Source organism: Camelina sativa, chromosome 7 (genome assembly GCF_000633955.1).
Source record: "Camelina sativa cultivar DH55 chromosome 7, Cs, whole genome shotgun sequence".
Classification (NCBI taxonomy): Eukaryota; Viridiplantae; Streptophyta; class Magnoliopsida; order Brassicales; family Brassicaceae; genus Camelina; species Camelina sativa.
In genome coordinates, this window is record NC_025691.1 from 29,501,078 (window position 1) to 29,525,037 (window position 23,960).

The following is a 23,960-nucleotide window of genomic DNA, read 5'->3' on the forward strand; positions in this document are numbered from 1 at the left end:
GCGATTGAACCAGAAACCGAGCCGCCTCCAGCATCGTTCTCAAGAAGGTTTCTGCATTTCACATTCTTCTGAAGTAGAATTTTCAAGGTGACAAGCGCTGTAAGAGAACAAAGATGGTAGAATGAGAGATCATATTTGAACTAAGGACATGTGATGTGTAATTCAACGAGTTTTGTAACGTTTATTACCAGACATAGACTCGGCACATCCAAAGCAAAGCGCGAATGTGGCTAAACGTTTCACAAACGCGGCTGCTTTTTGCATGTCTTGATGTCTGTCGTCACACAACATTATCTTCAGAGACTCAGCCAACACTACACCTGAATCCCTGTTTAACATCACAAAGTGTTATAGGCTAAACTGAATTCAGCTTATGCNCGTTTTAGATTTTAAGCAATGTATATAAAAGTTGAAAAGGGGGGAGAGATCAAAAAGCTTTCTTTTTGGGTTTAAGGTTCTTAAGTTTCTTCTTCACCACGTTACTCTGTTTCTTCAATGGTCTTTTCTTTTCTGACTGCAACGCCTCCATTCTAACTCTCTCGTCTTCTTTTATATCTTGAAGAATCGAAAAGTTCTCTTTCAGTTTCTTGCTGAGCTTTTCCATGTCCATTTCCGGAACATCCTTAGCTTCTTCAGGCAAACTATCTCGTTTCCGTTTGTTGTTCAATTTTCGAGACTCGTTCTTGGGCTCAAACGATTCCTTTACAAGAGAAAAATCTGCAAAAGCCTGTTGTGGAGTCACTGCAGAAAGAAAAGTTTGGCTTTGAGAAGTGTTCATGTCGGAGATTGTTGCCGCCATTGTTGAGATCGCCGGATGATAATGTTTGCTCAAGAGACTGAGTTCCCAAAGCACTGTTGCTAGAGCCCCGCTTAGGTTAGGATCTGTTGCATATGGCTGGTATTTCTGCAATCCAGATTTAGCTAATTAATGAGTTATATTCCCAATTTCAACCTGTAAAAGAGGGTAAAAATTCGTGACTTACTGCGATTGAACCAGAAACCGAGCCGCCTCCAGCATCGTTCTCAAGAAGGTTTCTGCATTTCACATTCTTCTGAAGTAGAATTTTCAAGGTGACAAGCGCTGTAAGAGAACAAAGATGGTAGAATGAGAGATCATATTTGAACTAAGGACATGTGATGTGTAATTCAACGAGTTTTGTAACGTTTATTACCAGACATAGACTCGGCACATCCAAAGCAAAGCGCGAATGTGGCTAAACGTTTCACAAACGCGGCTGCTTTTTGCATGTCTTGATGTCTGTCGTCACACAACATTATCTTCAGAGACTCAGCCAACACTACACCTGAATCCCTGTTTAACATCACAAAGTGTTATAGGCTAAACTGAATTCAGCTTATGCCGTTATAACAAAAGAGGAAAAAAGTTATAACAAACCTTCCAGGACGGTACTCGAGAATGAGGTTGTAGAGCTGGACAAAGAAGTCTTGCAAGTCAACATTCAAGGCATTTAAGTTGCTCCTCATCACTTTGAAGGCGACAAGGCAACACCTAAGGCGTTCAGATACAGTCAATAGTCTTGCGTTTTTCTGCTTTGAGTTGTTCGACACACTACTGCTAGAAGCAAGCTTCTTTAGATAGTTCATGAGATCCCCAATGTAGTCCAAGTCCAATTGTTGGGTGAATTTTGCCAACCCATCCAAGCATGGAGCAAGCAAAGGGTGTGCTCCAAAGGATCCCGGATTTGAAATTGGGTTTTCTTCTGAGCTGCAATTAGTTAAAATGATGTCTTGAAAAAATTACTTAAAATAACATTAACACAGCCATAAAACCAGTTAAATAGGTATTTGTGACTGTGAAGCCAAATTCTACTTATATATTCTTTGGAATTTGATTAGAACATAAGCGTTATTTAGATCTTTTTTCGGAAAAGTTGGAAAACACAATTTTAATTAGCTTTAACAATAAATGAAAATACCTTTCGCCAGTTGTATACATTGTGTTTCTCAGGACACGGAAATAGGTCTCAAAGACAGCAGAAAGTGTCTCTGTCTGCATCTTTCGCCGCTCCTTAGCATCTGGTTCATAGGTAACTCCTTTGTAATCAGCACTAACCTAAGAACAAGTCACCAAGAAATTTCAATTCATATAGCAAACCAATAAATAGCACAAACGGAACTAGTTTTAGATATTATGGTCATATAAATAGTTGTCAATGCAATGGAAAGCAAGATTAAAACATCAACTTTCCCACCAACAAATCTATTGCACAGAAGGAAAGTAAATTACTTCGTCTCTGATTTTAGACATCATATCTTTCTTCGATTTCTTCCTCTCATTTTCCTGCACTTGATTTTGCTCCTCCTGGTTTTTTCTTTTATTATTTTTCTTATATTTCTTATTATGATCTTCCTCTTTGTTAGGCTTTCCAATATCCTCGTCAAAGCGAATGGACATGAACACCTAAGGACAGATATAAAAATGGAAGCAAGGGTAAATGACAACAAACCCAAAGAGATAAGAAATATAACCAGATTGTTTCTGAGTTATTAGGCGCCTTGTATCAGTCTTACAAAATGATTCAAATGAAATCTGAAATTCGTGATCTAGTTTTTCTGTCAGGAGCAATTCTAACGCTTTAACTTAGTGATGTGGTACAGAAAAGTGTGGTTCTTAGAATGTTGCCAGTCAATACCTCGATAGCATTAGGATGAAGTTGGCAGTTGTGAGCTTTGACTTGAGCAGCAATCAAGCGTACAGCCTGCACGGTCAGCTCACCACCATGTTTCCCTTCATTTGAGAAAAGAGACCTGACAGTAGAGCAACAGAGTCTCCTGCATACACAAACAGGCGCAACAAATGTATTAGATAGGAACGAAATGGATGCTGTTGCAGTACAATGAAATGACTAATCAATCACTCTGAAAAAGGGTTAACATAACCAGGACCTTACGACTTCATCTGGGGAGCTGATATTTCCGACAACAGCAGTTAAGAGGTTATCACGGTAGTTGAAGTTAGGAACTGCGTCTAGCAATGTACACATGCACCGAGTTGCAATTTGGTTATATACTGGCAGCTTTTCTAATATAATTAACTTCTGCAGGTATGACTGTCAAAGGACATCAGCAGAAAAGGAAAACGTATTACAAAATTATACCCAAAATTATATTCAGAGAAATTAAGAGTCAACTATAACTGAGATGCACACCTTGTACGCTTTTAATAAAGTCGACTCGTAGAACCGGGTTTTCTTCACTTCCTTTGAGACCTTCATCTCGAGCTCCTTTTCTGTAGGAAGTCTAATCCGATAGCTGGCACCACACGAAAATAAGAAGAGCTAAATACCAACATCAGTGGGAGAATGAAGAGAATGTTTAGCAACTAGAAATGAGGAATAAATGTACATAGAAGATTGATAAAATTACCCAGGAATAATATCTTTAAATACAGCCAACAGAGATAGCAAGCCAAGTTTCACAATCTTCGTATTCTTATCCTTGCAGAAATCTAACATTTCCTTTAAAGATTTTATGTTTGCCTCTGGATCGGAAAGTAGTAGCATTCCCAATTCCGCGAGCCTATTTTGTTTATTTTCAATTGTCTCTTCAGCAGATAGTTCTTCTTTCACTTCTGCCTGATGAAGGAAGAAAATCACTCACACATTAAAAAAATGAATGAATATAGAGAACACTTCAAAGCACAGAATACCAAATTTCCAGATGAATTATTTTTTTCATAATATGAACGATTAACTCCAAAAAGTTATTAAGAATTCTTTAGATGGAAAGTTATTAGCACAATCAAGATGCTGAAAGCTATCAAAAATTATGCTCAGTGAAAAATCATGTCAAAGATTGAAACTTTTAGCAAAAAAAAACAGAGAAACTCAAAACAGGCATTACCAGAACAGCGGCTTGGGGAGTTTCTTCTTCTTGTATAATCTCATTAGGTAGTTCCTTCTCTTGTTTCTTTGCCTCCTTTTTACTCTTTTTAGCTTTTGCTCTCCTTTGAGATTTGTTCAGAATATTTTCATCTTCAAGAATATCCGCCTCTGCTTCATCTGTATTGGCTTCAGCTAGTTTTGACTTCTTCGCCTCTGAACCATATCAATATACAAAACAAAAAACGCCATCACCAAGATTGAGCCATTAAACAAAAAGAAAAAAAAAACGAAGATAGTTGTTTTCGTTTATTACCTGTTCTATATTGGAGTTTTCCATCTAAAGTCTTGATAGGGAGAACATCAACAGGATCAACAAGAATCTCGCCATTCCCTTTCTCTTCCTGATGTGTCTTCTTCTTTAATCGTTCTTCTTCGTACTTATCCTCCACTGTCTTGACTCTACCACCACATTGCCTACCAACAGCGTAACAAAATATCATCAACACAAACTATTTCATCAGATAGATAAATCTTAGATTGGGAAATCTATTAGCTAAGTCAGAGTGTGAGCATAAAAAAAACCACTCACACAGAAGGAATCTGAAGTAAGACTCACACTAATTCAATCCTAATAAACTCAAAAAAATCACCTAAATACAAAAGAAACACACTAAGACCAAAATTTAGAAAAGCACAAAAAACGTGGTGAACGCACTTATCGATAGCGGCGGTGTCAATTCGAGAAACGAATCGAGCGTATTCAGTGTTCTCTTCGACGTATTTCAAATCCTCGTCGGAAAACTCGATATCCTCTTCGGGTACATCCGGAGGAAGCTGAGGTGGAGGTATAACCTTCTGTTTACGCCTACTTTTTCCCATTATCCACCGCTCAGAGGAAGCAACAGAGAAGAGGCACACTCACGAAAAATTGACAAGAACAAAATGATAAACTGCCTCTGCACAGAATCCAAGTACCCAAAATTAGGGTTTAGGGTTTTTGTGAAGACAATAATAGTAAAATAATAATTTTTTTGGAAGCAAAAAAACGTCTTCGATAATGGGCTTAGGCCCGTGTATGGATAATGGGCCCAAGAAAATCTTCTCTGTGGAGTAGTTTGAAACGTTGTCGTATTGGGGGAAAAAAGAGCTTCAATAATGAAAACATAAAATGTCATTAAATACATGAACTCACTCATTTAGGCCATTTTAATCACCAACTTCATCACAGACCATTTGAAACATGAAATTTCATTGACTTTCCATTTTAAACATGATCTTGTATTGACCAGGACCAAAGAGACATGTCGTTAACTTGGCAAACGGAAGAATTAACTGGGGTTAAGTAGTCGTTAACTCTCTCTGTTAAGTTTTACACGACGTCGTTTTGTCGCTAAATGAAATCGAGAAAACAAAAAACCCAATCCCCAATTTCCCCAAAATCCTTAATTCTCAAAACAAAGTTCTTCTTCCTCGACATTGTTTTCTCTTCTTAAGTTTGATTTCATTATCTGCATATCGAAAACTCTCATCTCCATATTCTCCTACAAACATGAGTTGCAATTCTAGGAAATCGCACGGTGAAAACAGAGGCCGCGGGTGCCATGGGTTCTCTTCGAAGTGTCATTGCGACTTAGATGTTGTACTTTACACATCGAACACGCAGGCAAACCCATGAAGATCTTTCTTCCGCTGTCCAAAGAGAGGAGATGTAAGTTGTTGCATTGTTTTGATTTAGTGTTTTTCAAGGTTTGAGTTTTGTTTTTGTGTTTCAGGACCACTTGTTTAAATGGGTTGAAGAAAGTGTATATGAGGAGGTTGTAGATGCTTTACCAAAAATCTCCATCATTGACAAAGAGATTGAAGATTTGAAAGCCCAGATCGAAGAATTGAAGGAAGATGGAATGTGGAACAAAAGAGAAACTTAGAAATGGAAGTTGATGAGCTCTTTTTGCCTGGTGTGTGTTTTTATTGGTGTCATTGCCATTGTGATCCTAATATGTAAAACGAAAAAACAGAAATTTGTTCTTGGTTACTAGTGTATTTGATCGTGTGTTTGGTCGTTGTCTGGTAATATGTCTTCCTTGTCTTTGTAATACTAAGTTGGATAATAAAAGACTTATGTCATTTGAATAATAAAAGACTTTTGTCATTTGGATCTTTCAAACCATGTTCCAAATAAGGTTCAACAAAAAACCGAGACAATACTTATAGATTAGGTTCAGAGAATAAACAAAAAACTGAGACAACACCGATAGAGGTTCAGACAACATGGAAAAAAAACGAGACAATATGCAAATCTAGTTGGAACACTCAAACCAGTTTCCAAATCTACTAAGACCTTCCCCTTGTGGTTGATGAGGCTGTGATCCTTGTGGTTGTGGTGGTTGATGAGGTTGTGATCCTTGTGGTTGTGGTGGTTGATGAGACTGTGATCTTTCTGGTGGTTGATGAGGTTGTGATCTTTCTGGTTGTGATCTTTGTGGTTGTGGTGGTTGTGATCCTTGTGGTTGTGGTGGTTGTGATCCTTGTGGTTGTGATCGTTGTGGTTCCTAAGTAAATTGTATGTTAAAAACCAAAAAACTTGAATTTTGCAAGCTAAATACAGAATTAAAAACTTGAATTTTGCAAGCTAAAAACCTGATTTTTTTTTGTCTTCCTCTTGGTCTCTTAGGTAGACTCACAGCAGTTGGATTTTTGCAAGCTTTCTTGTTGTGCCCTTCTTCATTGCAGTTAGAACACGTCATGATTCTTTTTTCCCTTGACATCTTATTGTTATTTGAAGAAGAAGAAGATTCATTTCTTCCTTTCCGCCTATCATAGTTAGATGGCCTTCTGGGATTGCCTCTTCTCCATGGTGGAGGCAAAACAGCCAACCTGTTCAATCTAGGCCACAACGGCATCCCTTGGCCTGGTCTAATACCATCTTTGTATGTTTCTCGCCACCTTAGCCTTGTATAATAATCATGGACATAGTCCTAAACTTTTTCCTTCTTTCCGATTATCACACTAGCAGCATGAATACATGGGATTCCAACCATCTGCCACTTCCTGCATCCACAAGTCCTAGCATTCATATATACATTGTAGCCAATATCATTATGATATACCTCATGTATGTTGTTTCTGGCCATATATCTAGTGCAAAATTGTGTGCCTGCGATCATTTTTTCAATCTCAGCAACTGCAGCTAGAACATGTCTCCAATTTTGAACATGTTTCCTCATGTGTGTCGTTTTCTATTTCTACAACTGCCCAAGCTAGAGGAACAATCCGATTATCCCCATCTCTTCCAACTGCAGCTAGAACATGTCCCTTTATGTCCCATTTTAAAAAAGCTCCAGATAGTCCTATGATGGGTCTACATGTTTGTTTCCATGATTCCTTCCGAGATTTAAAACAAATATATAACCTGTAAAACCTCTGTTTGCTTCCAATTATTGGCCATGGGACTGTTTCAATCTCAAATTATGAGTATTTGTTCTGCTTCAAAACCTCTGCTTGATAGTCCCATATGCGTGCAAACTGTGATTCATGACTAGCCTTTCTTGCACTCATAACTTTCGTCTTCGCCTTTGCACACTGATCTGGTGTCACTTCCAAGTTGTATTCCCTTTTAATCTCAGCAGCCATCTCATATTTTGTAAGTTTCGGATTCAGTCTAAGCCTTTCTTCAAACAAAAAAGCAATAGAAGATCGCTTCAACATCTTTGAGAAGCCCGACCTAATACATATATGTTCATTGACATAAACTTTCACTTGCATCTTATGCTTCCTCTTCTCATATCAACAATATACCCTCCACGGACATTTTACACTATCTTCATCAACATAACAACATGTCGCACCAACCAACATACCTGAAGACCTATAGAGTTTAATATCATACCTTGTATTCAAAGAATACATCAACACTGCTAGCTTGAAGTCCTCATGAGAGTTATAAGTTTTCTGGAATCTTGTCGTCGTCCCATATGTCATCACCACTGTCATAATCGGAACCAACTCCTTCTGCTTTTTTTGCTATAACCATCTCTGGGAAATCCTCTTAGATGTTTAAGTTAACATCTACTTCAACAGCTAAACCTTCCTGCACACTGTTATCATCTCTATCTCCATCACCTACTGCATCATCAACATCATCGCAGTCTTCATCACCATAAACCGCGCAATCATCTTCACTGTCATGCTCCACTTGAGGCTCCACTTCAGGTTCAACATCTCCATCTGCACTTCTTTTTTTTTGTTTTCGACGCCGACTTGAAGCTCGACTTTTACCTCCAATAACAGATTCCGATACGCCTACAACTAGTTCAGCTCCACCTACATCTCTGACATCGGAATCTAAAACACCTTGCAATGGAGCTCGTTCTCCATCTCCGACAACACTATCTGACTCGACTCGCGGCGAAGCTTCATCTAATGGAGCTTAATCCAAGACAACTAAGCTATGTGATTCATCTCAAGGTAGAGGCGAGCCTCCTTCTCCTCCTCCGACCAACATAATTACACCTTTGTTTTTCACTTTTGGCATTTGGTCATTTGAGATCAAGGATTAGAGATTTTGTTTAAGAATTAGGGATTTTGGGGAAATTGGGGATTGGGTTTTTGTTTTCTTGATTTCACTTTGTAAGACTTAACAGAGAGAGTTAACGACTAGTTAACCCTAGTTAATACCTCTGTTTTCCAAGTTAACGATATGTCTTTTTGGTTCTGGTCAATACAAGATGATGTTTAAAATGGAAAGTCAATGAAATTTTATGTTTAAAATGGCTTGTGATGAAATTGGTGATTAAAGTGACCTAAATGAGTGAGTTCATGTATTTAATGATATTTTTCCCAAATATTAAATAGTGATTTTTGTTCACATAATTCGGGTATTGACGTACGAATATACACTGTAGTCACATGAAGAAACTATGAAAAAAATTCACAAATTACATGCGATACTGTTTTTTTCTGCTTTTAATTTTTATTTTTTTTGGGTTTTCCATGAAAAGCACAGAGGGATGAGAAACAATATGCCAAAAAATCAATTAATAGTGAGAAAGGCAATAAGTCGACACGTTGAATATAAATGGTTTTCGTGAAGGAAATGACCAAAGTTCATAAATGTGGCAAGAGCATTAATTGCAATTTAATAGATGTCACGATCCCCCATTAATTATATTTCGTTTCTATTATAGGGATGAGGGCTTTCCCATTTTCTCTTCTTCTTTTTTTTTTTCTTCTTTCTTATTTTCCTATCCATAGGCCAATATATTCTAACCCAAAAAAAAAAAAAAGAAGATAAAATTGGACATGAAACTATTTTCCCAGTGAAGAGGACACAAATAAACATTTAAAATAATTATAACGTATATCTAATTTCGTAACTGTAGAGAGGTACGAAAAGTATACGCTAGATTTTAGTTTTTTGGATAATGACGAATGTGTAAATGCAACACACACACACAAAATGTTAAATGCCAAAAAAAAAACTATACTACCTACGAAATATTGTTATTTCTGGTCCCACCTCTAGTATAAATTTCAATTCTATCATAAATATAACTCATCTACTCGTCGGCTGTAGTATATATTATATACGATACAATTACACTATACATATTGCATTTTAAATTTCCCTTGCGTCGTTGACATTATTATTATTAGTATAAAATAAGTTATCGGTATTTTTTTGGATATGTAGGATTTATTACGTTACTTGAATATGTGAATATGTGTGTGCACACTGTTGACATAAGCACTTGAAGTTAATTAGGTCAGCATAACTTTGAATGACCTTATGATCAAATTAAATAGTATCTCTAATACTTAAACCACACAAAAACTAGGACATTCAATCCTTCCCAAACAAAAAAAAAACAGTTGTCCCATTAAATAAGCGATTTTTAATTATTTTATAATCAATGTTTGTACAAATAAACCGATAGAAAAATTATCTTTCAATAGGTTGAAAAACTTGTTTGTTGAAGGCATTCATGCAAGCAAAGTGCAAACCCACTTCCTCATAATAGTAGTCATTTAGTAGTCATCAATTAAAAGGAAAATCGTAACCACTCACATTTGGATCCAACTCCAAGTCCAATTTTTTCCAGTCCAAAAAAACCTAATATATCTACTTTTTATATGAACAAATATAATGAATTCTCGAAGTTTCTAACTACGTTCCCAACCAACCAGTCTTTAATTTGGGTCATTTTAAAAGTAGAGAAACAATAATTGTAAAACTATAACATTAGTCATTATTTTTTGTTGTGAATCCCAATTTATTTTATTGTTCGAAATAAAGACTACCAAGTATTTTTTTTGTAAATTTTTCAACTAAAACGCATTTACAAAAATATAATTAACGTCTTTCCCCATCAAATTTTTTCTCTTCTTTTTTTTTTTTTTTTCCCTTTTAAATCTATCATTTACAACACGGAAGACTCCCCAAAAATAATGAAAAATGTTTCCAATTAAACCCCCCACAAAAGTTTGTTGTTTAGATTGAAATGTTGAGATCAATCTTAGGCTTCTTCTCCTTGATCTTGATAGAATTAGAATTTGCAGCAGGCAAAGGAAGAATGGTATCACACCTCGGACATTTCGGGTTGTTCATCATCACCAAAACATACGACAAACATCCAGGACACCCAGCCGCCACGGGCGTCCTATCATGATCATCATCAGAAAGTACCGTATCGTCCGGCGATTGTCGTTTCTTGAACACAGCCGGAGGATCTCTCTCCGCTCTCTCCAGAGCTGATTTCACCTTATCGAGAGTGCAGACGCTCTGGAAATTGCTGCTACTATTAGTAGTAGTAGTGTTGTTGGGAGATAACGGCATAGGACGAGAAGAACGAGACGAAGGGAGTAGCTTGAGTTCAAGCGTCGTGGTGTCGTCGAAGAGGTTTAACAAAGGCTTCGGAGGATTACTACTACTCGAATTCGGTGGGAAATTCAAATCTTGAAACGTCGGTACTGTTTGATTGGATTGTTCTGCGTTTGTTATCGACGATGAGCTCGTTGAGTTGCATCGTTGCAAATACACTTTCCCTGACTGTTCACACACAAAAGATCTAATCAGCCCCAAAAAAAAATCGCGATTTACATAGGAGAAATCTAACGTTCGATTTCTCTAAAACTCTTAAAAAATATATATATATATATATATATACGAACCTTCAAATCGAGACGTTTTTCATAACCGGAAGGGACTTGAAGGTCGAGGTCAAGCTCAAGAGAGCGATCATCACCTGATCCTCGTCCGCTTCCAAGGAGGTCGCGAGTCATGAGCGCAGTAGATTTGGCTCCGGGAGATTCTTTTACCACCGCTCGGTCGTCTTTGTAACCGCTAAGTAACCGTACGAGAGAGCTGACGTCAGCAGCCATATCAGAGGAATCTGAGAGAGAGAGAGAGAGAGAGAGTAATTGTTGGGAAGGGGTGTGTAAACGCAGAGATGAGTTATATAGAAGGAGCCTAATTACTTAAGTAAGGGTTGAAAATATTAAATGCGGCACGTTCGGTTTATACTAAAATTCGTAGTATTAATTAAATATACGATTTAATTTTTTTTTTTTTTTCAAAATTGATTTACTTTACTTTCTAGGAGGAGGAGTAGTACGTAATTGTGTATACGAAGCGCTAAATACTAGTACTAGTACTATTTAATGAGGGGGTTACACTTACATTTATCGTTGTACCATTATTATTGACTAGCAATTTTTAACACATTTAATGTTGGTGTTGTTGATGTTGATGATGATGATGATCTCTCTCTCTAATCTTCTTTCTTTTCCCTACTTCACCACTACACGTTTTCTCACTATTCGTTTCCTTCCTTACCATATATTTTTTTTTCTGCGTTTTTATTTATGTATGTAATATAGTACAACAAAATGGACCGGTTTACATGTAATTCATCTTATAATTGGACTCCAAGTGTAATTTTTGCTTGAAACGTTTGTTCAAATCAGTCTCGAAACATGCATTTATTATTCTGATAATAAATTTAGTATTTATGTTCGTGTAGTAATTGTTTACAAGGAGGAGGTATTATCGTCGAATGGAGGAGAGGAATTATAGGAGAAAGAGCCAAAGTGTTTTAAATGCGAGATAGAGAGAGAGAGAGAGAGAGAGAGAGAGTTCTTAAACGCATTAATTGCTAAGCGTCTCTCCATAATTACTTTTCAAACCTCCCCTTTTTTACGACTTCTTCAATTAGTGATTTTTATGACTTCATTCTTTTTTCTTCTTTTTCTTTTGCCATCCGTGATTAATGAATGATGACTAATCCTGTGTAATTCATTATTGCGCACAAAATAAAAGAAAAAAATATTGAAATTATGAAAATGTTGTTACTAGTATTATTATTCAATTGCTCTTTCGGGTTTCTTTCCGCCGTGTTGTTGACTTTCTAAAACACTACTATTAGTAACACTTAGCTATTTATACCGACATTATTTTCCTGCTGTCAACATTTGCAAAAGTCATTAAGATAATACTCAAACCACAAAAAAAAAAAAGAAAAAAAAAAGGAAAGAAGATATGGTGAGATATTAATTAATTGGCTTTTTTAGGAAATAGGAAGGTGTATGCATTTAAGAACAGAGAGACCCAAAGAGCTTCGAGCACAGTAGTAGTATTTAAAGATGAGGTTATTTAGGTTCTTACTTAGGGTGACGAAACGATGATGCCTCACAGACGATTTCTCATTTAATATACTAGCTTCTCATTAACTTGCACACACACACACACACACGAATATAGTATGTGTGAAAGTAATGACATACTTTATCGGGATTGGTTCGATTGACGTCAAGAGTAGTTACTAAAATCATTAACAAATTGATACGTTATTTGATTTGCATTAAGGTTTACCAAACTNATATAATTGTGGTTTCAAAATGTTTATTTTTGGAGGATAGGATACGTATTCCTAATAAGACGGCTGGCCCTAAATGTGTAACCGTACCACCACCAATATATACAGGGGTGAAATTAAATTTGGTAGTATTTATTTATATGGCAGTGAGACTGGTCTTGGGGTTTCAATGCTTTTTAATGGAAAATTGGTGGGGTTATTCAATTGTAAGTTAAATGATACTACTATTTATAAGTGTAAATGCATATTGTAAACCTTAAATTCCCAGGCCATATTTAGTACTCATCCTGCAGTCGATTTTCTGTTTTTTTTTTTTTTAAATTTATTTACTTATGCTGAAGTAATGTTCTTTTTTACCAAAAATAAGATAAATAGACCTAATCTTACACACACAAAAAAACTTCAAAATTTTGATATATCCAACTTAGATTATTCGGATACAGTGTTAAAATACGTTACCAAGAAAATATTCACCCCTAAATTAAAGGAGTGGAGGTCTCATAAAACAATTTTTAAGTGGCATTTTTTATGAAAAAACTACTATCGGCGTTTTTTAGATGATAAAAACATGTAACTCTATGAATTGTATAGATTAAGATGATTTCATTATTAAGTTCCTGTTTTAGAAATTGCTAGGCGCTAGTCGGGCGGTCGGGTGGGCCTAGCGCCTAATAAGAAAATCGGAGATTAAACGAGAATTAATCGGGAACTTGTGGGTTATTTTATTAAATTAATAGTAAATTAAAAATATATATTACTAAATATATGTTTATGTGAAAAGAAAAATATCAAATAAAATATAAAGCTATAGTATTGTCTTTAAAATTACGGTAAAAATATAAAAACGTAATTTTAAGAAAAAAATTATGATTTTAATTAAAAGTTTGTACATTAGTTATTGTAAAACATCATAAATTCTTAATTTAAATGTCTAAATAACAAATATATATATATTTGATTTATATTTGGCTCCAAAAATAATGGTATATACAAAATTATGCGGAAATTAATTAGACGGTAAAATCGGATAATCGATACTAAACAAGGATTAGTCATTAATTGAGGTGGAGATGGTGAGCCTAGCGATTTTACTGGGCGTAATCGTTGGTAGGCGGAGATTTTTAAAACAGGCCCGCAATATACCAAATATGTGCAATGTTAAATATATAATTTGAAAAGATGTATATTGGCTGTTTCAAATAGTGAGGGCTGTTTAGAGTGTCTTGAGCCCAGTATCTAGAATATCCGGCCCAACTTATTTTCTCGCTTGTTTATCGTCCTCGTTAAAATTGTTTAAAGTACTCCGTTAGTCCGTTTTGGAAATAAATAAGCTCTCAATTAGAGGAGAAACGAGAGGCCCTTAATAGATTTTTACTGTCACGCGTTCATAAGTCCTGTTACCACATGATATAATTACTAATTAGTCTGATAATAAAACATATATAGTGATCTTAGTAGTTGTGACGAATGGCTTGCGAAGTTATGAGACTACTAGGGGTTCAAGTATTTCTGTTGTAATATGGACTAATAATGGTTGACCATAAGTCAAATTTATTTGGTATCAGCAGAATCCATATGAGATTTGGACCGTGGTCCTTCGGTTATAAACAACACATTATGTTAAAAACTTAAAATATATTCTCATGTTTTGTAATATTTTTTTGTCCTACAAAAATTGATATTTTGGGATATTTTTTTGTCCTATAAAGATTGATGTTTTGTAAATTTCAAGAAATAATCATTGAAAATATTTAAAATTTTAAATTGTTATTGGTTTACAATTAAATAATATCTCTTTAGTCAAAGAAAAAAAATATATTTAAACTCAGTAATCATTGTTTTCTTAAAATGTGTATAAGCTTCAAAATATCAATATATGCAGATACAGGGAGTAGTATTTATTTATATCCTCATTACAAATCCATGTGCGTGATGCATGCGTAATCATTGATTTCATCTGCCTACCTTTTTAAGTTTTTGTTGTTGGTGTCGTCAGAGTTATCTATGCGTGAATTTTATGGCGTTATTTATTTTATTCAAATTTGGAATTATTAGCTCTGTGCTTGGACCTAATGAGTGATTAGTTAGGTGATCAGGAAAAAAAGAAGTAACCATCACTGTTAAGTAAATGTCCTACCAACCCAAGGATCGATGGATAATATTATTGTTTGATATATCATTTTTTTCAAGATTAGGTGTATTATTGTCTAGTCCAAGTGTCCAACATAAGCTTCTATTTTTTTTTTGATTAAAGTGAAACTTCCATTCACTCAAATAGAAACAATACAGGAGGGAATCAAGTCCCAAAGGTTTAAAAGATTACAAATAGATGCTTTCCCCAAAGCCATAAACAAAGAAACAGATAGAATCAAGCACAAGTCCGAGAGAGCTGTGAAGAAAACACTAAGAAGCAATTTAAGCCATGTAAGGTCACGGTTGCTAGATTGGTCAGCATCGAAGGATTCGACAGAAGACAAGATGGTCACGGTCTTAAGACATAGTAACGTTTGTAAAAGAATCAAAGCCAAGGGTCTCACCGGAGCAATGCAATGGCATAGATTCGGTGGGCTGAAGCCTGGATGATGGTGGTGGTGCTGAGAGTGGTGTGCTGAAGATCGTCGGATGTCAACATTGAGATACAGGGTAATGGACCATAGAGCAGCAGAACTTCACAAATAGCACAAACAAGGGAGGTAAAGACCAAAACGAACCTTATGGATATGTCAAAACGAAGCAGTACATGTGGGTTCTCTCTCATATGGCGCCCTTTGCCAAAGAGATCAAGAAATCCACACAAAGTATGCAAACGGTTTGACAATGATACAAGTGAGTGAGGTTTGGCCTGATGGGTGGTTGTTAAAACCAAATTGGTTCGGTTGATGGGATGTTGTTGAGAACTAGAAACGCTAGTTAGCATAGGGATATAGAGGATTTGGTTCTTCCAGTTAACAGACAAATTCAACACATGAGCAAGGACCAGGTTTCGACCATACACTTTGTTACTCCCAAACAATCTAGTTAAGTGAATTTTCAGATGCAGCCTTCGGACACCGAGTTCAACCAACAAACAAAGAAGTTGTTTACTAGATAACATAAGGGTATATAGAAAAGACCTGGGGTTTCGGAGGTTTGGCGAGACCAATTGGGATGATAGCAAACCAATTACAAGTCCTGATCTCATCCGCAGAGATCCAATAGACTTTGGGGATGGCCAGGGGAGTTGACATGGGTCTGTCGAGCTCATAGTGTGACATATCTTAGGGACGGGAGTCCATAAACAGAGATGGTTCGCAACACTGGAAGATTTCTCGCCACATAACGATACAAGTTTCGTTGAGGAAGAAAAGGCTTCACTGGCGAAACCCAATCCGGATTGGGGGAAAAAGAAGCACAAAGATTTTGGTATCGTCGACGGTAAGGCTGGGCAAGAATAGATGAGGATGGGGTTCGCCGGACTCCAGATCCTTCTGTAGGGGCACAAAATTCGGCCTTCGTCTAGCATTAGGGTGGGTGTTGAGGTTTGGTTGGGGAACAAAAGTAAACAACAAAAGGGAAAAAAAACTTGAAAGAAGCAAATAAGAGAGCAGAAAACGAAGTAGAGGAGCGGAGAGAACGAGAGATCCCGACGCCGGCGAGCCGGAACTCTACCGGCGTCGGAGGAAGGTGAAGGTAGCAGCGCCTCGATTATCGGGTCTGAGAGAGAATTAGAGCGAACTCCCTCACATAAGCTTCTACTTAAAAACTCTTTTTTTAGGTGATACTTAGATGATTTTGATTTTGATTTTGATTCTATTGTGTTTTCCTTTTGAAACATACTTGTTTTAAATTTATCTTTTATAGTATATCTTGTTATAAATTCTAAACTTCTAACTTTTTTGAAAGATTATGTTTGTCATATTTTATCAAACGCAAAAACAGGCATTTATTTACAAACGGCAAATTATATACTATTAACTCACGACACTCGTCGAATTAAATCTTTTTTCAAAAAAAATCTTAACTTTAAAGTCAGTACACTCAAAACTGATTTTGACGTATGTATTGCCAGTAGCAACATGTGTGCTTTCTTCATAATTTTACAGAATTTAGTTTTAAAAATAAATAATATATTATACTTTTTAATTTCCATCGTTTCGATAAGGTCCATACTCCATAGGGACGTTGAAATTTTTATTTCAATTTTGCTTCCACTCATTGTTGTCCTTTTTTTTCTTAATAAAGGTTTCCCACTCATAGTTGTTTTGTTCACCAACCTTCTTCTGATTACAAAAAGAGACTAATAAAAACGCAAAACAAATATTTTTTTGTGTGTCTATCATAGGGACTTTTATCGATATAATTTCATAATTAGACAGTTTAGAAATATTTCTTCTTTATATTCAAACGTATTTTCTACTTTCTTCTTCTTAATAGTTGCTTACTAACGCAACAAAATTGGTGGGTGTTTTACTTCGACTTAAATTCAATTATTTTAACTGCTTAATACTCCAAAAGAATGCATGGAGCGTATCAGCGTATATATAGTATAGTGGTGGCTTGGATATATCGTAATTACTATAATAATTTTGGATGGTACAGAGAAAATAATTAAGTAATGAAAGGTTTGGTGAAATTAAGTAATTAACGTAGCCAAGTGCCAACAACAACACCAAACCCACCAAACTTTTTTTTTTTAAAAGTCAAAAAAGACGTAAGTCTTTGACCTCTTCCACTCTCGTTAGTCTTCCAGTTTGGTGAGTTCGTGCACTATGATCACATACACTCCTTACGCTTTTTGTTGTTTTCGGATGTGATTATAAATTGCTTTATAAAGGTTTCTTATTATTTCTTCTGTCTCTCATTTAAATGTTCTATTTAAGGATCAGAAAACGTCTATATTTTTTTCCTTCTAAAAGATGACATAATTTTCATTTAAGTGATACAAATTCATTTAATTAATGTCGACTGTTGACAAAAATATCAGTATAGCTGCCCATGGCATGACGTATGGAGTGACTGCGTTATTAGCAAAACAGCCTTATTAGTGGGAGTTCATTTTTCTCGTGTTATACTACTGTATCTACATGATCGCGGGATCTCTATTATTCAAAAAGTTGGTAAATTATACACAGATCAGTCTGATTAGAAGAGAGGAGACTCGCTGACAGACAAAATAATATATTCAATTCCAATGTATTAGCTTAATCTAATTCTTAATTAAAAAAGTTGTAGCTTTAGATTCTCATTTAGTCAAAAACACTACCTAATGTTTTGCCACTTTATAAATTATTAGACTACTCCACATGTGTGATTGAAAATATTTATTCCGGCTGAAATTTTTTAGGTTATTTCAATTAACACTTGTCGACATATAATTTGACATATCTATGTCAAATTTGATGAGTTTTATAAGAGACGCTAGTTTAATTTTGGTGATAATAATGAATAAAAATGTATTTTTTGATGTCAACAACAGAAGAAAATACGTACTATTTACGAATTTACTTGTAAAACAAATGTGAAATATTCATGCATCGCTGTTAAAAGAAAAGATAAGTTGTGCATGCATCATGTGGATGACAAATCAAGTAAAATATGAGAAAATGGAATCATACCAAATTATATCAACCATAACACAGAGACAACCTTTTCCCACTCAACAAATCTGATTTGACATTTATCAATTCCTCTGTTTACATTCATCTTTCTCATGTCAAGATCACTCTCTTACCTCTCTCATATATATATATATATATAAAACAGAGAACCACTTATATTCGGTAAAAGTGAATCTCTCAATACTGAGTGATATATATATGTAGATACAAAGAAAGTGGAGAGAGGGAGTGGGAGAGAGAGAGAGAGAGAATGGGGAAGGGAAGAGCACCTTGTTGTGACAAGACCAAAGTAAAGAGAGGTCCATGGAGCCCAGAAGAAGATTTGAAACTCATCTCTTTCATTCAAAAGTTTGGTCATGAGAATTGGAGATCTCTTCCCAAACAGTCTGGTATGTTGTTTGCTATATATACGTTGTGTTCATTTTTAAAATGGATCATAGAAATAGGCTTTGCTTTATGATTCTGAATGTGTGTATATATATGCAAATGATCAGGGTTATTGAGGTGTGGGAAGAGTTGTCGTCTAAGGTGGATTAACTACCTCAGGCCAGATCTGAAGCGTGGCAACTTCACTGCAGAGGAGAAAGAAACAATCATCAAGCTCCACCAGAACTATGGGAACAAGTAAAATAACTAGGCTTAATTAATTAGTATTGTTGTGCTCATGGTGAACCAAAAAACGAAGTGAATTGATGATATTAAGCTTTCTGCATTGTGATCAGGTGGTCAAAAATAGCTTCTCAGCTTCCAGGTAGAACAGATAATGAAATCAAGAATGTGTGGCACACCCATCTAAAGAAAAGATTGGTACAGAGCGATCTCACTGCAGATGAACCAGCTTCATCACCTTGTTCAAGTGATTCTGTTTCTCGTGGGAACGAGGAGAAGTCACGAGCAGAGGATTCTTTCAACAGAACAACTAATCATGAGTCATCATCGAGGACATCAGCTGTGTCTTCTGGTGGTTCCATTAACCATTCAAACCAAGAAGATGATCCAAAGATAGGGCTGACGTTTGAGTACATAGAAGAAGCTTATAGCGAGTTTAACGACATTATTCAAGAGGTAGACAAACCGGATCTGCTGGAGATACCTTTCGATACAGATACTGACATTTGGAGCTACTTAGATGCTTCAAACTCGTTTCAACAATGCGCTGCAAACGAGTTCAGCTCAGCTTCAAGAGCAGAAGAAGAGTCTGATGAGGATGAGGTTAAGAAATGGTTGAAGCACCTGGAAAGCGAACTCGGGTTAGAAGAAGATGACAGTCAACAACAGAGAACACAAGACAACAAAGAATCATCATCATCATCATCATCATCACTACTGAAGACCTACGAGCTCATGATACATTAACTGAAACCAAAAGGCTTATGTTTTCACTTTATGAGTTTTATTTTCAATCCATGACCAAGAAAATATACTTTATTTTGGGAGATATATGAATATTTAATGGAAAGTTAGGTTTAGTAGATAAAAATGTATTCCATATTTTAAATGTACAGTATTTGGCATTTTTCATTAGCCTGTAGATAAAAAAACAGAACTGGTCAAAAGAAAAGAGACAACTATAGTAATCTGAAAGATTCTTTCATAGCATCTAAAAAATTGACTGATAGCTTCTTTGTATTGAAATTTTGGTAGTCAAGTTATTTGAAGAAGAATATTGGGTAGGATTGGTATGAAATATCTCCATCATCTAACAAACAAAACAAGAAGAAGACCAGTTGCTAGCTTTTTGCTGAATAGCAAAATAAATTTTGACGTTGAACTTATCTACGAGTTGAGTTAAGCAAGCAAAATTCTTTGTCCACAACACTAAAAATAAGATAGTTAATATCAAGAATGTTTCATCTATGAATGTTTTTAAAATCATATAAATCAGGTTTGTTTTGTAAATTTCGTACAAATATCAGGTTTAGTTTGTAATTATGTATAAATATCAGGTTTATTTTGCAATATTTCTTAAAACCTGGCAAAACGACGAAAGCTATCGACTTGATGATACAGTTTTTTGAGCGGTCGGGTCGGGTCGTAGGCATAATCCAGCCGTTGTTTTTATTCTGCTATACAAGGAATCGACTTCGATTTCGCCGTTTGGTGGGTTTGTATAATTGATCGGAATCAATGGAAGAGTCCGGCGTAGTCCGCCGTGAAACCGATGGAGACGGAGAAGCCGTCTTTGCACAACTGAAAGTTCTCTGCACGGAGCTTCAAATCCTATAGCGAAAACCTAGAAGGGATCCGGGCACGATCCCTGCATTGCTCCACCTCCTTCGCCGTACCCCTCCTGCCACTCTCCAGTCCTTCTTCAAGTAATATATTCCTCACATCTTCAAGTTTTCACTGTTATATATATTTCGCTTGTGGTATATCGTCGACTGTTCATCGTTTTGGAGGAATGTGTAATATAAAGTGGGATGGGAACTGTTTTGTTTCAGCTACACTTTGTTTCCATTGCTTCTTCTGTTAGACGCCGCCGTTGCTTGCAGAAGTGAGAGGAAAAATCAGCCTAAGAAATTTCCAAACACACCTTATAGAGTGAGTGATAAAATGGCCGTAGGCGTAATCTATTGTCTTGAGGAACTTTTAAAGAAGGGTCACGTTGGATCCGTTGATCAGGTGAAGTGGTTTAGAATTCTCACTTACCTTAAGTTTGGATAATATACATATTCTCAGCTTAGTTATAATAGAAAATTACTCCTACAGATGGTTGTAGTTATGAAGAAGTTGACTAGTGGTGCTGCTTTACCCCCATCTGTGGCTGCTGATGAGTTTCTTGAAGGGATCATCAGATGTTTAAGAGAACCGGATACAAAAGAAAGAAACAATATAACAACAAAGAGAACAATACCTGCAAAATATCTTGATTACATAGAGAGAGTGATGTAATCAAGATATTTTGCAGGTATTGTTCTCTTTGTTGTTATATTGTTTCTTTCTTTTGTATCCGGTTCTCTTAATATATATATATGTGTATTTTATTCTTCTTCCGGGACTTGTTAATGACAACAGACTGCTTGAGAGGCTTCCAAAAGTGGTTCTGGGGAATGAGGAATTGCCTGCACTCTCAGTGGTGAAGCAGTTACTTGTCGTCACTTACTATTCTGGACCGCAGTTTTTGGCGAATCATCTTCAGTCTCCCGTATGTATTCTTTCTCAAGCTCATAGGTTTGATGCCACTTCTTTCTTCCATCAGCAAAAAGTTGTTCCAAAAACCAAACATGATCTGATAATGGCTTGCGATATATGATAAGTTCTTCTTGGCATTATGTTATGTAGATAACAGCTAGCAGATTCCTGGATATATTTTCTCTCTGTCTGAGCCGTAATTCAGCATTCACCAGTTCTCTTGAGAAACTCATCGCAGAAAGGCCTTCATCATCGACAGGTTACCTCCCTTCAATGACAGAATTAAAAGTGGGGAGTCGGGAGACTGAATACAACCGTACTGTTCCAAATATCACTGAATCAGATCAACTAAACTTGGAGATATCGTCGCCCACTAGCTATATGTTACCTCGCATGCCTCCATGGTTCTCTTACGTTGGTAGCCAGAAGCTCTATGAGATGCTTGCTGTAATCCTTAGACTTGTAGGATTATCCTTAATGGCAGGTCATTTCAAATTCCTCCGAAACCATTTTTTTTGAAAATTACTCTGCATTTAGTTTATAGATGAGGTGCTTACTGATAATAAATGACCTCGTTGTGTTTGTGTTTGCTAGGATTTGAAAATGAAGGACATTTAGCAGTCATCCTGGATATTCCTCTGGGGATTTTCCGTAAACTAGTTTCAGATATTCGTGCAAAGGAGTATAATGGAGAAGACTGGCAGTTAGTTCGCCAGGCGGCAACTGCTGCTTGTATACTGAATGAGGTGATTTTTGGTCTAACGGATCAAGCAACTGATGCTCTCTCAAGACTGCTTCGGAAGTCAAGAAAGGGAAGTGACAAACTTTCCTGGGAAATCTCATGGATAAACGTGCAAAAAGTCATCTGAGTGATTGCGTTGATAAAATCTTGCACGAATACCAATCTTCTGAAGTGCGGGATCTCCTTGTGGACCAAAAGACAATTCCCGGGCAAACTGATTCCGATGTTCAACTTTTTAGTCCGCATTTCTTAAAAGACTGTGCAATGCTACACCAGGTTATAAAAGAAGGAGTAGGTGTATTTTCCTTTTGTCTTGGGAAAGATTTTGTTCTAAGTGGAGAGAGGGATAGAGGGAAAGAGGGAGAGAGAATGGAGAAGGGAAGAGCACTTTGTTGTGACAAGACCGAAGTGAAGAGAGGTCCATGGAGCCCAGAAGAAGATTTGAAACTCATCTCTTCCATTCAAAAGTTTGGTCATAAGAACTGGAAATCTCTTCCCAAAAAATCTGGTATGTTGTTTGCTATGTACTGTGTTCATTTTAATGGATTTTAAAATCAAGCGAAGCCTTTTTAGTGGCTTTTTTTTTTTTATGATTCTGAATGTATATATATGCATATGATCAGGGTTATTGCGGTGTGGGCATAGTTGTCGTATGAGGTGGATTAACTACCTCAAACCAGATCTGAAGCGTGGCAACTTCACTGCAGAGGAGGACGAAACAATCATCAAGCTCCACCAGAACTATGGGAACAAGTAAATCATTAGGCTTATCAATTAGTATTGTGATCATGGTGAACCAAAAAACAAAGTGAATTGACATTAAGCTTTCTGTATTATGATCAGGTGGTCAAAAATCGCTTCTCAGCTTCCAGGTAGAACAGATAATGAAATCAAGAATGTGTGGCGCACCCATCTAAAGAAAAGATTTGTTGAGAGATCAGGAACCGATCTCACTGCACATGAACCAGCTTCATCACCTCGTTCTGTTTCTCGTGGGAACGAGGAGAAGTCTCGAGCAGCAGATTCTTTGGACATAACAACTAACCATGAGTCGTCATGGAGGAATGGGTTGTCTACATCTGTGTCATCGGGTGGTTCATTTAATCATTCAAACCAAGAAGATGATCCAACGAGTGGTCTTATGTTTGAGTACATGGAAGAAGATTATTGCGAGTTTAACGACATTATTCAAGAGGTAGACAAACCGGATCTGGTGGAGATCCTTTTCGATACCGATACTGACATTTGGAGTTACTTAGATGCTCCAAACTCGTTTCAGCAATGCGCTGCAAATGAGTTCAGCTCAGCTTCAAGAGTAGAAGAAGAGTCGGATGAGGATGAGGTTAAGAAATGGTTGAAGAGCCTGGAAAGTGAACTGGGGTTAGAAGAAGATGACAGTCAACGTACGAGCTCATGATACATTAAATGAAATTTTTGGTAGTTAGGATTAGTTTGAAATCTCTTTATCATCTAACAACAATAGCCATCGTAAAACTACAAAACAAGATGACCACTTGCTAGCTTTTTGGTAATTAACATGTATATTAACGAGTTCAGCAAGGAAGGTGCTTTATCATTAAATAAAAAAAAATATCATGTTTATTTTGAAATTATATTTCCTGAAACCTGAATGTTAATGAAGGACAAACTAAAAAAACAAAAAGGTGGAAGCTTAGATCTTAGTACTGCCTTGTGAGAGATCTTAAAGTATACTTGGAATAGAAGATATTATAGAAGAAGATAAAGCAACAAACTTTTTTTTAACATTCAAGCT

General features: G+C 36.3%; 5 protein-coding genes and 2 long non-coding RNA genes across 9 annotated transcripts in view; 4 read left to right on the plus strand and 3 right to left on the minus strand.

Annotated features, from left to right (window-relative positions):
• LOC104703260 lies at positions 1-331 on the minus strand. The gene is made up of 2 exons (XR_754149.2): positions 189-331; positions 1-97 (listed from the first exon to the last, which is right to left on the minus strand). It is a non-coding gene; the product is annotated as an uncharacterized LOC104703260 (long non-coding RNA).
• Positions 1-4,829, minus strand: part of LOC104703259 (nucleolar complex protein 3 homolog) — a 6,402-nt gene extending 1,573 nt beyond the window's left edge. The window contains exons 1-13 of one of the 2 annotated variants that reach the window (XM_010419233.2): positions 4,561-4,829; positions 4,159-4,319; positions 3,865-4,058; positions 3,388-3,596; positions 3,171-3,273; positions 2,908-3,071; positions 2,655-2,793; positions 2,249-2,422; positions 1,938-2,074; positions 1,397-1,726; positions 1,173-1,312; positions 984-1,081; positions 556-904 (exon numbers count right to left, since the gene is read on the minus strand). In XM_010419233.2, coding sequence (XP_010417535.1) covers positions 556-904; positions 984-1,081; positions 1,173-1,312; positions 1,397-1,726; positions 1,938-2,074; positions 2,249-2,422; positions 2,655-2,793; positions 2,908-3,071; positions 3,171-3,273; positions 3,388-3,596; positions 3,865-4,058; positions 4,159-4,319; positions 4,561-4,724 — 2,362 coding nt within the window. In that variant the 5' untranslated portion in view covers positions 4,725-4,829. Of the gene's footprint in view, positions 1-385; positions 905-983; positions 1,082-1,172; positions 1,313-1,396; positions 1,727-1,937; positions 2,075-2,248; positions 2,423-2,654; positions 2,794-2,907; positions 3,072-3,170; positions 3,274-3,387; positions 3,597-3,864; positions 4,059-4,158; positions 4,320-4,560 lie in introns of those variants that run through there. The other variant, XM_010419232.2, reaches the window with a different exon arrangement.
• On the plus strand, positions 5,395-5,770 carry LOC109125505 (uncharacterized protein At1g43920, Chloroplastic-like). Its single transcript, XM_019227182.1, has 2 exons — positions 5,395-5,508; positions 5,618-5,770. The coding sequence occupies exons 1-2, from the start codon at positions 5,395-5,397 to the stop codon at positions 5,768-5,770; spliced, it is 267 nt and encodes an 88-aa protein (XP_019082727.1).
• On the minus strand, positions 10,247-11,284 carry LOC104703261. The gene is made up of 2 exons (XM_010419234.2): positions 11,013-11,284; positions 10,247-10,890 (listed from the first exon to the last, which is right to left on the minus strand). The coding sequence occupies exons 1-2, from the start codon at positions 11,220-11,222 to the stop codon at positions 10,333-10,335; spliced, it is 768 nt and encodes a 255-aa protein (XP_010417536.1). The 5' UTR covers positions 11,223-11,284; the 3' UTR covers positions 10,247-10,332.
• On the plus strand, positions 18,452-19,833 carry LOC104703266 (myb-related protein Myb4-like). The gene is made up of 3 exons (XM_010419236.2): positions 18,452-18,701; positions 18,807-18,936; positions 19,035-19,833. Exons 1-3 carry the CDS (start codon positions 18,563-18,565, stop codon positions 19,666-19,668), a joined length of 903 nt encoding a protein of 300 aa, XP_010417538.1. The 5' UTR covers positions 18,452-18,562; the 3' UTR covers positions 19,669-19,833.
• On the plus strand, positions 20,290-21,190 carry LOC104703265. Its single transcript, XR_754150.2, has 3 exons — positions 20,290-20,627; positions 20,754-20,934; positions 21,022-21,190. It is a non-coding gene; the product is annotated as an uncharacterized LOC104703265 (long non-coding RNA).
• LOC104703263 (transcription factor MYB24-like) lies at positions 21,210-23,788 on the plus strand. 2 transcript variants are annotated; one of them, XM_010419235.2, is made up of 5 exons: positions 21,210-21,483; positions 21,595-21,928; positions 22,039-22,694; positions 22,810-22,939; positions 23,030-23,788. In XM_010419235.2, exons 3-5 carry the CDS (start codon positions 22,286-22,288, stop codon positions 23,601-23,603), a joined length of 1,113 nt encoding a protein of 370 aa, XP_010417537.1. In that variant the 5' UTR covers positions 21,210-21,483; positions 21,595-21,928; positions 22,039-22,285; the 3' UTR covers positions 23,604-23,788. The 2 variants fall into 2 exon arrangements, with proteins under 2 accessions (XP_010417537.1, XP_019083532.1); XM_019227987.1 differs by having other exon boundaries at positions 21,210-21,457.

Coding starts and splice junctions, on each gene's coding strand:
- LOC109125505 (XM_019227182.1), top strand. CDS start 5,395: ATGAGTTGCAATTCTAGGAAATCGCACGGTGAAAACAGAGGCCGCGGG. Junction 5,509..5,617: donor TTTACACATCGAACACGCAG/GCAAACCCATGA, acceptor TTTGTGTTTCAG/GACCACTTGTTTAAATGGGT.
- LOC104703261 (XM_010419234.2), bottom strand. CDS start 11,222: ATGGCTGCTGACGTCAGCTCTCTCGTACGGTTACTTAGCGGTTACAAA. Junction 10,891..11,012: donor AAAAACGTCTCGATTTGAAG/GTTCGTATATAT, acceptor GTGTGTGAACAG/TCAGGGAAAGTGTATTTGCA.
- LOC104703266 (XM_010419236.2), top strand. CDS start 18,563: ATGGGGAAGGGAAGAGCACCTTGTTGTGACAAGACCAAAGTAAAGAGA. Junction 18,702..18,806: donor ATCTCTTCCCAAACAGTCTG/GTATGTTGTTTG, acceptor GCAAATGATCAG/GGTTATTGAGGTGTGGGAAG. Junction 18,937..19,034: donor CACCAGAACTATGGGAACAA/GTAAAATAACTA, acceptor CATTGTGATCAG/GTGGTCAAAAATAGCTTCTC.
- LOC104703263 (XM_010419235.2), top strand. CDS start 22,286: ATGGATAAACGTGCAAAAAGTCATCTGAGTGATTGCGTTGATAAAATC. Junction 22,695..22,809: donor ATCTCTTCCCAAAAAATCTG/GTATGTTGTTTG, acceptor GCATATGATCAG/GGTTATTGCGGTGTGGGCAT. Junction 22,940..23,029: donor CACCAGAACTATGGGAACAA/GTAAATCATTAG, acceptor TATTATGATCAG/GTGGTCAAAAATCGCTTCTC.